This window comes from Schistocerca serialis, chromosome 1, assembly GCF_023864345.2.
Source record: "Schistocerca serialis cubense isolate TAMUIC-IGC-003099 chromosome 1, iqSchSeri2.2, whole genome shotgun sequence".
Taxonomy (NCBI): domain Eukaryota; kingdom Metazoa; phylum Arthropoda; class Insecta; order Orthoptera; family Acrididae; genus Schistocerca; species Schistocerca serialis.
The window spans coordinates 860,690,987-860,705,830 of NC_064638.1; the positions used below are offsets into that span (position 1 = coordinate 860,690,987).

General features: G+C 37.0%; 1 protein-coding gene across 3 annotated transcripts in view; it reads right to left on the reverse strand.

Moving 5' to 3' along the window:
• LOC126485469 (protein outspread) overlaps nucleotides 1–14,844 on the reverse strand; it is a 774,913-nt gene that overhangs the window by 74,878 nt on the left and 685,191 nt on the right. For all 3 annotated transcript variants that reach the window (XM_050108877.1, XM_050108879.1, XM_050108878.1), the window contains exons 5-11: nucleotides 11,116–11,191; nucleotides 10,776–10,970; nucleotides 8,680–8,883; nucleotides 6,545–6,846; nucleotides 5,860–6,000; nucleotides 3,903–4,064; nucleotides 1,915–2,090 (exon numbers count right to left, since the gene is read on the reverse strand). In XM_050108877.1, the coding sequence (XP_049964834.1) occupies nucleotides 1,915–2,090; nucleotides 3,903–4,064; nucleotides 5,860–6,000; nucleotides 6,545–6,846; nucleotides 8,680–8,883; nucleotides 10,776–10,970; nucleotides 11,116–11,191 (1,256 nt within the window). The remainder of the gene's footprint in view (nucleotides 1–1,914; nucleotides 2,091–3,902; nucleotides 4,065–5,859; nucleotides 6,001–6,544; nucleotides 6,847–8,679; nucleotides 8,884–10,775; nucleotides 10,971–11,115; nucleotides 11,192–14,844) is intronic.

Genomic DNA, 14,844 nt, shown 5'->3' on the forward strand with positions numbered 1-14,844 from the left:
AAAGTCATCAGATTATCAAAACCAACTGCAAAATGATTTAAAAAATATGTTTAAGATGTAAAAAATGGAAATTGACTCTAAATAGTGGAAAGTGTTCAGTCATCCACATAACTACTAAAAGAAATCTGCTACATTTTGGTTACAAGAAAACTCACACAAATCTAAAAGCAGTAAATTCAACTAAATCCTTAGGGGTTACAATTATGTACAACTTAAATTGCAACTATCACACTGACAATGTTGTCTGGAAAACAAACCAAAGACTGCGATTATTGGCAGAACATTTAAAAATGCAACAAGTCTACTAAGGAGACTGCTTACACTATGCTTGTCCGTCCTCTTCAGAAATACTGCTGTGTTATGTTTGATCCATATCAGATGGGAACAATGGAGGACATCGAAAAGGTTCAAAGAAGCGCAGTTCATTTTGTATTATTGTGAAATAGGGTAGAGAGTTTCACAGACAAGATACATGAATTGCGATGCCAATCATTAAAACATAGGCGTTTTTCATTGTAGAACCAACTTTCTCTCCTGAGTATGGAAATATTCTGCTGACATCCACATACCTATGCAGAAATGAGAATCGACACATACTTCAACAGAAGCTCTTCATAGAAAAATGATCTGTATACAGCACCACCACCACCACCACCACCACCACCAGCAGCAGCAGCAGCAGCAGCAGCAGCAATAGTGTCAACAAATTGCTTAATAAAATTTGTCCTTATGCCAAATAAGTTTGATTTACTAAATAAGAAAGAGTGCTTCTGCTTTGGAAAAAGATGCAGCTTCATCAGTTATACTAAATAGCTGTTGTTTACCTCCTACCAGTAGTTTAATATTTACTGTGTTATGAAAGTACAGATTGCTACTCAGCCAACAGAGGAGTAATTGAGTCATAGCCAGGCACAACAAAAAGACTCTTATACATTTAAGCTTTCAGTCAAAGTGCCTTCTTTTGAGGTAGAGAAAATACACAAAAATTCGTGCAAGCACAGCTCAGAGTGTGCCAGTTGTACTTACATGAATGTACGTATTTTCTACTTTAGAAAAAGGCCCTTTGGTCAAACGCTTAAATGTATAGCAGTCTTTTTGTTATGGCTTCCCGCAACTCAACATCTTCTCTATACAGTGAGTAGCAATTTCTACTTTTCAAAATATTGTCATTATTCCAGCCTCAGTTTTCCACTGTTTAATATTTACTTTATTACACTGGTAATTTAAAAGAAAATAGTTATCTAGATTTGTAAATACAGTGGCCTGTTTACAATACACTACTACTTGTCATACAATTCTGTAATGAATACTTCAACTTGACATATATCTAATAGAAATTTTCAACTGCTTAGCTTAGATCATTCGTAGGAGGGGGGCTAATGAAGTACATTTTCGATTTTCCTTTGAACTGCTATGTATTTCTAATTTCTTGCTTTCAATATAATAGAGGGAAACATGTATTTAAAAACAAAGATGATGTGACTTGCCATACGAAAGTGCTGGCAGGTCGATAGAAACACAAACAGACACATACATACACACAAAATTCAAGCTTTCGCAACAAACTGTTGCCTCATCAGGAAAGAGGGAAGGAGAGGGAAAGACGAAAGGAAGTGGGTTTTAAGGGAGAGGGTAAGGAGTCATGTCTTTCCGCTCCCGGGATTGGAATGACTCCTTACCCTCTCCCTTAAAACCCACTTCCTTTCGTCTTTCCCTCTCCTTCCCTCTTTCCTGACGAGACAACAGTTTGTTGCGAAAGCTTGAATTTTGTGTGTATGTAAGTGTCTGTGTTTCTATCGACCTGCCAGCGCTTTCGTATGGTAAGTTGTCACATCATCTTTGTTTTTAAATATAATTTCTTGCTTTACTTTACTGGAGTGTGTGATCCGCACTTCACATACTAGAAAAACTTACAATGGCCTACAAGAAAGTTGATTTCCTCCGAGGTCATTGTCAAGTTTTGCATCAGTCACTATTACACCATCCACAACAGGATCCTTCAATCCTGCAGCTCGACGGAGTGCTACCATCCAGTTTGCTCTAATACCAGATGTAACAGCTGATAGCACACACTGCTTGCTGTCCCATGTCTGTAATAAAATACAGCTCACATTAGCTACACAAGTACTTTACAAAATGGAGTAGCTTTTCAGTCAACAAGAAATATATGTCAATTATTTCCAGAAACTATGAATTGGAATTTAAAGCAACCATGCTGAATTGGTTTTAGAGATTATGTTCAATGACAAACAAGACACTTCACAGTAATATTAAAGCTTTAAACATGGCTGCATTGTCAGCGACTGTTACAAGGTAAAATTAAAACAATTGCAGCCCTTTGTCACAAAAATAATGTCTTTTTGAACTAGTTTTAGGCCACTTCTACGTGTGCCTTCATCAGAAATAAAACCTTTAAAACTGGCATGTCACGTATGCCACATGACATGTATGGCACGTGACACGCCAGTTTTAAATGTTTTATTTCTAATGAAGGCACTCGTAGAAGTGGCTGCAATTGTTTAAATTTTACACTTCACAGTCACAAATTTCTCTCTAAGATTCCAAAATATATTCTGAACACTTAGTACATTTTTCTTACGTGGATAATTATGATTTTTCTTACACTTCTGGCAAACAAACGTGAATTTATGTATTTGCAATTTTTAAAGTAAAACTTAGACTCATAGCATACAACATTACAATGCTACATAAATAGCACATACACAGAGCATACTTGAAATTAGTGTGCTAAACAGATGAGACTGGAGGAAGAGATTAATAATGGACAAACAATACAACAAATTTATTACATCTTGTGTAACGAGATGGTAGCATCCACAAAACGTCTGGCAGTGAACGAGTAGCAACACAATGTGTGGCGCCCACAAAAAGTGCTGCGTTTCAACCTAACTGCCGAGCAGAGTCCGAAAGCATGGTGAAAAAGAGACATGGGACTAAAAGTGTGTGACAGCGCAAAAGATTTAATGGCATAAATTCAAGGGAGCAGAGAAAAAGCAAACAAGAATCCAAAATAAGCTAGCATGTGACTGACTTCAGAGTTCGCATAGCCAAAGCAGTAAAGTTACAAATCCAGAAGCACTGCTGAATGTGTGCAACTCTCACGCTGCTTACAGTGGAGTCACAGATCACTCTGACACCCAATTGCAAACCACACCAGGTCTGACATGTGCAAGTCTGACAGAAATGCCAAAAAATTCAAATCCATTTGTATAACTCTGAGGTAGAAGCAATGATAGGCTAGGTAGGAGGAAAGGGTATGAGTAATGCTGATCATCGTCAGAAACTCTAATAGTCCAAACAGTGGGACTTTTGTGACTGATATTTGAAACCATGAACAGAATGTAATATGTTAATGTTGCCACATTACTATTGCCACCTATATTTCTGTAAGAGAGGCAAGACTGTGTGAAAATGCAATCTGAGCATTGGAGCATCATGCAAAATTAACATTCCCCATAGTGCTTTATATGACAGTATTATAGCAAAGTTTACATATGGAAAAAATGGTGTGCAGCTCTCATTGCACGTAGTAATGAATGGTAGTGCGACATAAACCACTAGGAACACAAACAGTTTTCAGCTGAAAAAACAGTAACAAGATTTAAAAAAAAATTGACACTTAGCACTATTACAGGTGATAGTTCAATAAAAAAAAATGCCTTTATAGCTTTTCAAAATTGACATGCACATACAGTGTTCTCACATATTTCACAAACCACATAAAAATTGCCAACAATACTATGGTCTCTTAAGGCAAGCAAGAATACTATCTATAAAATAAATTTTGATCATAAAATATAGACAAATGTATACTGACAATGTGAAGCAATATTTGTGAAATATCTAATTCTTTCACAGTTTCTTATCATGAAACTACTTACATCTATTTGGAAGCCGTAATTTCTGGCCACTTGTACTTCAATCACATTGCTGACTCCATTCAAGTCAATTACACCATCCAGTATACCATTGTCTTCTGCTGTAGGATCTCTATAATACATCAAGGCAGCACCACGAAGAACAAACCAATGTTTATTCCATTCCTAAAACAAGACAAAAAATAAATACATAAAAATTAAAATTGGTTCGGATAACAGAAAAAGGTGCCCTGGACACATTCATTTTTTAACCTTAAGGTGAAGCCTGTTAGCCAACACCTTCAAACAAAGAAAAGAAGAAATCACGCATGAGAGGAACATGTAAATATACCTGAAAACAAAATTAAAGAGTGTCCATACAGGCTTCCACAATAAAAATGAATTTTTTTTCCTTTTTAGTAGTCTTAATTTAATTATGGAGTTGTCCAGTTTATATATGCTTACAGAAATAGCTAAAAGTTTTAAACGGACAGCTAAATACAAAGATAATAGCCATAGAAAACCTGATTTTTCTGCCAGCGCCTAAAAATGTTCACACAAATTCAGCTGCGTAGCGTCTCTGACAAATCAGTCTCATGAAGTCACAACAGAGAGAGAAACACAGATAATATGCACAGTCCTCCTTTCTTCATTATGACTTGGAACGTGTGTGTGTGTGTGAGAGAGAGAGAGAGAGAGAGAGAGAGAGAGAGAGAGAGAGAGAGAGAGAGAGAGAGAGAGAGAGAGAGAGATTTTGGTAACAGTTTCCTTCAAAAAGCTTCATTGTTATGTTATTTATATGCCCTCCTTCATCCAGTTTTACGCTGCCAGATTATCGCTATACAGAGCGAATCAACAACAACAAACAAATGCAGGATAACAAGTACCATACCATCCTTAATCAATATCACCATCCAGTAGCAATATGTAATTACATCAGGCCTTTTATGAGGTATAATATGACTATGACTAATATGACTATGTAGTAGTGATAGTCTCACCACTACATAACCAATATTTACAATAATTATGGATAAACATACAGGAATAAAGAGATTGTCACAGTCATACCTAACTAACCAATAATTTTTACTGTAGGACAAACAATGATTATGTTAATAGTAAGGGTAACAAAATATGAGGTGAGGCACGCAATAGAAGAGAGATTAAAATAGATGAACATGGAGAGAGTGGGCAAAGCAATGAAGATAAAATTATGGGAAAATGAGAATAAAAAACCTCATTGATGATAGCCAATAGTTTGAAAAGTATTCAGAATGCTAAATATGAGAGATAAGTGAAATAAATGGAAAGCCTGCCGAGACTAATGGAACTGTAGTGAAAAGGGGAGGGATGTGGGTAGGGTGGAGGAAGTAGGGAGTAGGCAGGCAAGAGGGGGTGAGAAAGAAAGGATTGATACAAGACAAGCTCTAATTAATGAAAGAAAGAAAATTTACACAGTTACGTTCAGCTCCCTCTATAGAATTATGTGGCTGTGTTACTGGCTGAGTGGATTCAAATAAAAATTTTGGTACAGCAAGTGGACAGAAACAATACATGTTGCACAACATTCTCTTCCGAATTACAGTACCTCTGCAATAAGCTTGCCTGTACACATTTATCCACTTGTTTATTGTTTTTGTGCTCAACCTAACACAAAAATCCACAGTGTCTTTACAGAATAGATCATTTAAAGGACTGAAATATGCAATGCAAGGTAGGTGAAAAATGAGATGTGTCGGGAGAAACTGAAATGATCACACGGGTAGACTCAGGGTGGGGGTTAAGACTGGCTGAACAGTGCTTATGCAACAGCTTTTACTAAAGAGTTAGAAAGACTACAACATACATTTCAAACACTGTGAAGAGTGTTGTGGGCTATGAACACAATAGTAAGGACATCAATATATTTTAATTAGAATAATTTGTAGAGCTTATTTTTGAGATTAATTGAAGGAATATATACATATAAATATCACACCTTATTTGTACCCAATTTCATTAGCCAGCCTTTCTTGATATTCAGCAGTTCCTCTGCAGGGAGATCAACACGTAGCTCAGAATTTGGTGAATATCTTTGGCTTGAAAGGTCGAGTCCACAACCATCAGGATCTCCACGTACCTTGAAAAGCACAATAATCATTTACAAATATGAAAACACGTTATATTGTTTCGAAACATTCTCCATTTCATGCTTTGGAAATAAAATTACTATTACTGATGACTGAAGAGTAGAATGGGCTATGAAATCTATTGCAAAATCTGATAGAAAAAACTAAACAAGTCAATATCAGAAGTACTAACATATTTACAACTGAATGTGAACATTCTTGGCAGTGATCATCAAGTAGTGACTTTTGTCAATGATAGAACAAAGTTGGATTAACCATATTTCCCAGGTCACTTTGCACTGCATTGCATTTGAAACTCTTCCAATAGACAAAGTGGACTGGTAATTAATGAAAGCACAGCATATTTCTCAAACTTTTAAGAAGTAAATTGTTCCAAAAAATTATTGCTTTACCTGCATACACATTCAAGTAGTTTCTGTCAATTATGAAAAGGAGATTAACATTAAAAATTTTGTTTCTTAAGCAAAGCACTGTCAATATAAAGGAAAAGGAGATTAGTGCAATATAAATTCCACTTGCATAATAGGTACTAACATTTGATTTTTCCCGTAACAGTTTATCATCTCTGGTGTCAGCTTCGGTCATTCCTCGCAATGCAGGATTGATAAATGGTTTCTTCGTTTGATCTTTTAGTTGCTGTTCCTCCTCACTACATTCACCATCTCGAGTAGGCTTCAAGCTGCTGGCTTTATGGAGGTAGAGACTACTGGCAATAGGAGCATTTCGCTTGTAGCGGACCCTTGTTATAGAGTCTGCAATATCCTTAAGTTTTTCATCTCTTTTGCTCTCACTATCATAATTATCAAACAGTATCCTCCGAGATGAGTCCGTTTTATCTGTTGGAATATGAAACCATGATTTTAAGCACACACTTAAATAATTACAAGACACCAATACATTTACCTAGTTACAAAAAAAAATTCAAATGTGTGTGAATTCCTAAGGGACCAAACTGCTTAGGTCATCGGTCTTTAGACTCACATACTACTTAAACTAACGTATGCTAAGAACAAGCGCGAACAAAGAGGGATGTATGAATATACATCACTTGTCGGACAGTTAATAATCTGATCTCCTTTCTACACAGGTTTATTTTCTGTGGTATTTTCTTCAAACAACTGACTAATAGTACAATGTACATTGGCTGTCGCAAGTGGTTGTGAACTAACAGTCTGACATTTGAATCTTTTGCATTTGTGGTACCATCTTTTTATTCAAACATGTATGCTCCCTTCCCCCCCATTCCTCAGTCCACTGATCCCATATTCTGGAGGGACATTCACATTTAACTTTCACTATGACCTCATTTTAGAGCTATGGGTTTTCATCATCATATGAAGGTCTTTAATATACAATGATACTGTTCTCATGTAATGTGCATGTTTAGTGACTGTGCCTGATTAATGGTGTGTTTCCAGGTATTCTGCCAAGTTGTTGTTGTTGTTTCTATTTTATCCAACAGGTTTTTGAGGACTGACCTAGCCGTCTTCTTCATTTGCTGTGAGTTTTGCTGTTAACATGTTAAGAGCCAAACTTGCAGCACCTGAAGAAGAAGATGACAGGGTTGGTGTTGAAATTTTGTGCAGAAAATGGAAAGAACAACTTTGAAGAACACCCAGAATCACACCATTAATCAATCATGTTACGGAAAATGTATGAGTGTTCTATGGCACTATGCTAGCTGCCAGTGCCAGTATCCGGGATGTTGAAAGCCAGTTGTGGGCCAGCTTGCCTCAGGAGAGGATATAAATGTTTCATGCAACCCTTCCCAATCTAATCAGCTCTTGCATCCAAGCCAGAGGGGGTGTAATATCATACTGATAAATGGGCTCACACTGCCAAGTACTTTATAAATTTGCTTCGATATTGTTATCACTGAAATAATATGACATATCCTAACTGAGAAGTAGTTTCATTCATTTTCTGCGCCACTTCTTGATGCTTCACTTTTTTTGTGAGACAGTGCATGGAACTACAGCAGTTTTCTATTGTTATGTGCTGTGCCCAATGGGCTATGACCCAAAGAGGAGGACGCTGTAATGCACTTCATGTTTTCCATGCCAGTCTGAAAGTTTCAAATTCAATTTTCTACACGATTTTAACTATAATTGAGTGATAATCTGAGGCTTTCCGCTAATACTATCAGAGGCCAATTTTGATCATCTATTCTGACAGCTCTATGTGTTAGATAACAGTCAGTTAATAATAAGCACTTTGAACAACTACTGTGCCCCACAATCATTAAATGATCTTAACATTACAGAATAATAATATCACCACCACTACCCTGATCCGTTTTACATTATGAAAAATTACATGTATGTCACGATGTCTACTGGAGACAAATGTGAACAGTCTTGACTCCAATGAATACTACACAGTTCACAGTTCAGCTTATAAATATACTTCAAAATCGGCAATAGCACTCTCGTAATAAAACACGTTAATTTAATATCTTACCAGAACTATGTGGATATGTTAAACAAACACACACACACACACACACACACACACACACACACACACACTCTCTCTATCTCTCTCTCTCTCAGCTTTTTATCACTAAAAGCAAATAAAACATAAGGCAGTTCAAATTACGAGATTACAATGAAATTATCTTGGCAAAGTTTTACTTTTAAAAAATTGCAGAATTTTATTTTAGATTTCACCTTGTATATCAGCTGATGCCATTTTCCTTTCTCGCCACGAAGGAAGAATACCAGGTACACCAGAGAAATCTTCCGAGAAACTTCGGGCTGACTTTACTCCTCGTTTCTCTCTATTTACAACACGTCTAGTTCGACTCTTTTCCTCTGTTTGTATTTTATCTCTTGTTGGTGGTGATGCTGATGACACAGGTTTGTCACCATACCCTTTATTGAACAAAGAAGTAAATAATAATTTCACAGTTATGCATAAAATGTACAAATTATTTATGGACAATGTAGGAAAAAGATAGATTGCCACTTACCATAAAGAAGAAATGTCAAGTTAACAGACAGGCACAATGAAAAAGACACTCACATAAAGCTTTCAGCCACAGCCTTCATCATCAGTAAAGAGTGTCTCCAATGAGGTGTCCTCTTTACTGATGAAGGCTGTCGCTAAAAGCTATCTGTGAGTGTCTTTTAATCGTGCTTGTCTGCAGTCTATCTTTTTCTACAATGCTGATATTCCTACATGGAGTTTCCATTGTTTGATTTAAATTATTTATGGAAAATACCTACAGTACTTGAAAGAACATAGGGCATATTAAAAACTGCACTACACAGTATTGTTGTTTCATTACAATATTTATTTTATAGTTCATAGTGAAATTCTACACAGAGCCAATAAAGACAGAAAACTAACATTACTTTAAATTTTCACGGTCAGTAAACACGTCACAGAATCGTTAATAATCAAATGTAGTCACATCATTGCTGAAGTAGCAGCCAGTTACTATTTTTCTCGCCATAAGACAGTATGCTTGTTGCAAAAAGTGTAACTGTTCCCCATCAACATTCCACTGACTCCTATTTCCCCTCTGACTCACTCTCTTTTTTTACCTATCCATAACATTCACCAGTTATTTTGTCCCCATGTCTGTATCAGTACTAACATGTGTACTGTATGGCATGTACATTCTTGTACTTCTAATCTGTATAATTTAATGTAAGATTTATTTTTCACAGCTTCTTTGAGATTGAATTATACTCGTGTTTCCATATAGATATATACAGCAGTTGTAAAAGGTCAGTGCAGCTGGTCCCGGCGGAGGTTCGAGTCCTCCCTCGGGCATGGGTGTGTGTGTTTGTCCTTAGGTTGGTTGGTTTGTTTGGGGAAGGAGACCAGACAGCATGGTCATCGGTCTCATCGGATTAGGGAAGGATTGGAAAGGAAGTCGGCCGTGCCCTTTCAGAGGAACCATCCCGGCATTTGCCTGGAGTGATTTAGGGAAATCACGGAAAACCTAAATCGGGATGGCCGGACACGGGATTGAACCGTCGTCCTCCCGAATGCGAGTCCAGTGTCTAACCACTGCGCCACCCAGCTCGGTATGTTCTTAGGATAATTTAGGTTAAGTAGTGTGTAAGCTTAGGGACTGATGACCTTAGCAGTTAAGTCCCATAAGATTTCACACACACACATTTTTGTAAAAGGTCATTATCTTTGGACAAACAATCTTTGTACAGCTATAAACTCTCACTGATGAATCTGCAGCTGATGGTCTAATGGCTAGCGTTGCTGCCTCAGAATCACGGGGTCTCGGGTTCGATTCCCGGCCGGGTTGGGAATTTTCTCTGCTCGGGGACTGGGTGTTTGTGTTGTCATCATTTGTGACAGTGGCTAGATTGGACTGGGTCAAAATAGGACTGTGTAAGAATGGGGCCTTTGTACAGGCGCTAACGACTGCGCAATTGAGTGCCACCAAACATCACCACCATCACCATCTCACTGATGATGTGTGGCCACACTGCTTAGTCGTAAGTTGCTGGGAATGGCCTCGGAAGCCAAGGTCAGTTCACAACTAATTTTAAAATAAATGTTATTGTGGAACATAAATACTGCACATTTCAGTTTTTAATATGTATGGATCATTTTCACGTGCTATACAGATATGTTGGTAGTACTAAATGTAAAATGGGAAATCTAATTACACTATTATGTCTAAATCATTGTGCTAACAGACACATCATGTCCAAAAGCAGAAGTGGTTCACTTGTAAACACATGGGTACGCATGAATGAATGTTTGTACTCATTTCACAACAAAATTTTATTACCTTTGGTTGTTTCTGTTGTTGGTGAGGTGTGCAACTCTGATGGGACAATGGTTGATTTTGGTGAAGTCACATCTCTTGTTGGTATCACATCTGCTTCACTCGTAGTCCATTTGCGCTGTGGTGCTGGAGGAGGTTGTCGTAAAGGTTCAGTATGACAGCTGTTGAAGCGTGGTCGTGTGTCGCTTGGAGTAGTTGCTAGTAATGAAAAATGTACGAAATGTGGCTTTATTTCAACAGTGATTTTCATACATCTGGTGCATAAGTTACATTAAGCAAGTCAACATACGAACTCCTCTGTATTAACTTTGTAAAAACAAATCATAATCAAGCTAACATTCACCTCTGACTGACTGTGTAGGAGGAAGTATACTTGATGACTGACCTCCAGGAAATGTTGCATTCCTTTTGTGCCGCCCCTGTAAAAATAGCAGGAATCCATTTAAATGAGCTGTAATGTAAGCTTTTTGTAGTTCTGTGAATACGAGCTGCTTGTTAATGTCACACATTATGCTAATTAGAGAACACTTCAGAAAGGAGGGTGGGAGGAGTGGGTGCATTACACCGTTATGTGCAAAAAACAAAGGTATAAAAATAAAAATGCCTTCCTGAGATCCAAAAAATTAGCACTAAATGCTCGTGTTTACAATTTTCTGAAACAGGACAGAGGCTCCCCCAGTACCTAGCACTGATCTTTATCTAATGTAATAGAAAGTACTATATGACAGTAATTGTGAATCATTAATCTCAGATGTCGTAAGATCAATGTAATTAGGAAATGCATAATGAATACCACAAAGACGGGCTAGTATAAAGTTCTCATAACGTCAACAACAACAACAACAACAACAATGTCAACAACAACAACAATAATCATAATAAAATATGTACAAATATAATAAGCTACTAATCCACTAAATAAAATCTTTGATACTGCACTATTCCTCTCAACATGAAGCAAAGTTTATTAAATGCTATCACTATTACAAGTTGCAATTCAGGCGATGTGAAATTTAAAATCTTTCTGTACAAAGTAAAACGAAATGAAATTGTTGTAGAACTGCAATTTTGTCCACTAACAATTTCACTAGTGGTAAGCTAGGTCGTGATAATCCTAATCAGAAATAAACACAGTATCTTGTACTTACAGCACTTGCACTGCACTAAAATTCATACACACTGTTGTACTTCATCAAAGACTCTAAATTACTTCACTCTGAAAAATCAAGTGGTCTGAGGATGGAAGTGAGGAGCCACCAAGCTACCAGCAGAGACTGCATGATGAGCCTTGACACAGGCAGGAACTATCCAATTTGGCCTTATCCCAGATGGCAAGTGCTCTGTCATTCAACAATTACATAACCCAACAGCTGATATGAACAGTAATTTCAGTCTTCCTCTTTTCTAAATGGTAGGATTGTATCACCAGCAACATAGCAAATTAATTTCAGTTTCAACATCTGTATTTAAATGTATTTCACATACAATACATTTATTTAATTGTTTCAAGTAACAGCCACAGCTTTGGCTCTTTTGTGAATATCTGAATAAATACAAAAATATTTGAGTGACAAGTAATACTCAACATATGATGACAGTTACTTTAAAACAGATAAAACAGGTTAAGAATTAAAGTCAAGGAAATAAAAAATGTGGTAGAGATAATGTCTGACACTCATTTATTTCACTTCACTGCTAAATGAGGAACAGATTTCAAGTTTGTTATCTTGTATTATACACTGTGTTCCAGGAGGAATTGTCAGTATTCAGGGATATGACAGGAACAATCATTTGAAGCAAGGAACATATGCCCCATTCCAAATGGTTTCCACAACAGAACACATTTAATGTATATTTGTTTTTGTGCTTGTGATGTGCATGTTTGTTTCTTACCTACCCACCCCTTTGACATTTTATTCTAGCCCAACTTAACCTGTTGCTTCCAGCCTCTTTCCTCAGGATGTATTTCTTTCTGTCATTTTAGTCCACTGGATGCGCAGTTGTCCTTGATGTGTTGTGAGTAAAGTAGTGTGATGGATTGAGAATGTATCAGACAGAAATATTGGTTAACTGCATGCCCCACATCTACACTAATCAAAAGTGTGTAGATATGCTGCACGTTTAAGACTCTTGTGATGCCAGTATTCCTGCTGCATCAAAGAATACTGTCCGCGCTTTCCAAAAAATCAAATTCCTCATTGTAGTGTGTTTATCAGAGTTATTAGCACAATGCATGAAACAGGTATTCTATAAAGTTCCCCAATTTTTTTCTGAATGTGTAGTTCAACAACCTGTATAGTAAGCGCAACACATTGTTTAAATGGTGCAGCATGGTCCTACTACTAGCACAGAATGACTTTCTGCACTTATCAATGTGTGGCAAACATTACAAGCTGAAAACTTGAACCCATTTCACATAAAGCATGTCCACTAACTTCAGAATGGCGACAATGGCACACGACATGAATTTTGTCACTCGTTAAATAGCAGTCATCACTTGCTTCCCTTGATACTATTCACTGCTGAGGCCATGTATACATGGAATGGTATCCCCATATGGTCATTACAGAGTGAGCCCTGCTACTATTTCCACTCCAGTCCTATACTGGACAACTGTCTTTTTTTGCCAAGATATAAAGTCTATTTTTACTACATAAAGAAACTGGTCGCAATTAACAAACAGCCCTTGATCAAAATTGGCAGATTATAACAAGACCAGCATGGTATGAAGCAATGTGCAGTTGGAATACTAAAAATCCAGGAAATAAGAATCAGGGTTGAGAACATGATGGACAGGAATACTTAACTTAATGCTATTTGTGCAAGAGAACTGAGCATTATGCACACGAATTAGTGAAGGATACATCAAAATGCAAAACTTCTAGCATCATACACCGGTGCAAAAGAACTGAGCATTATGCAAACGAATTAGTGAAGGATACATCAAATGGCAAAACTTCTAGCATCATACACCGGTGAGCTTTGAAGTGAGGAATATAGATGAATAAAACCATGGTGATTAAAGATATGAAAACTGCAAACAAGTTAAAGCATTGCATGCTACAATATGATCAAAAAGTCTAGCTGTAATAACGGTGTAAGCTGGTCTCAAGTTAACTTGCAATAAAATTACAATACTTAACGCAGATACTGTCTGGGAGGTAGAAGATCAAGCAGATGAGAATATACACAGCTTTCGTTATTTGGGCTGAACGTATAAGGGAAGCTACAGATGAACAAGAGCATAATGAACAGATATCAGATACTGCAGAAGCTATTACACAATGCAAGTACAACTTCGTAGAAGACAGTCTGTATACAGCTGGAAGAAGACGTATGAAAAATTTAGAAAGGTATCAGGAGGACAGAAAGTGACATTTAGTTGGGATACGTAGATCAAGACTGGAGATGCTTAAGAATATTGAATCAATTTCAAGCATTATACACAAGAGAATTCCAGGGTATGTTGTTAAGATGGATGATGACAACATGTTGGCCACGAAATATGGAACAAAACATGATTAACAGCAAACAATTGGATGTAAAAAATAAAGCAGGGCTGGAGTGCAAATGGAATAAGTAAAACAATTTATCTGCCGCAAAATGATGGAAGGTGATACATGGACTGACAGTATAATCAAAATTAAGATCACATAAGCAGAGAGAAACAGATGCACGAGAATAGAGGTATTGTGGAGGAGGAGGAAAACAGGCATGCTGTCTATGCTATAATTGTTTGCAGATACATTTATTTTATTCTGTGCAGATAGTTTTACTGAGTTCTAATGTTAAAATAAGAATCACCACTGGAATGCTCAACGTCACTGAAAATGGCAAAGAATCATTTAGAAATCTTTCAGAAGTCACTTAGTGATTGTGTTGAACTTGCATTTATAAGAATACATAATCCATTTCTTTTTATGGAAAATCGCATTTGGATACGACAGGTAAGGACAATGTTACAGTTGTAAGTGGTAGTATCCTTACCTACACTTTGATTGTATGACCTCTAGGTGACATGATCAGTATTTGCTACATGTGGTAAGACTCTTAACAGTTTTCCAACTTAAAA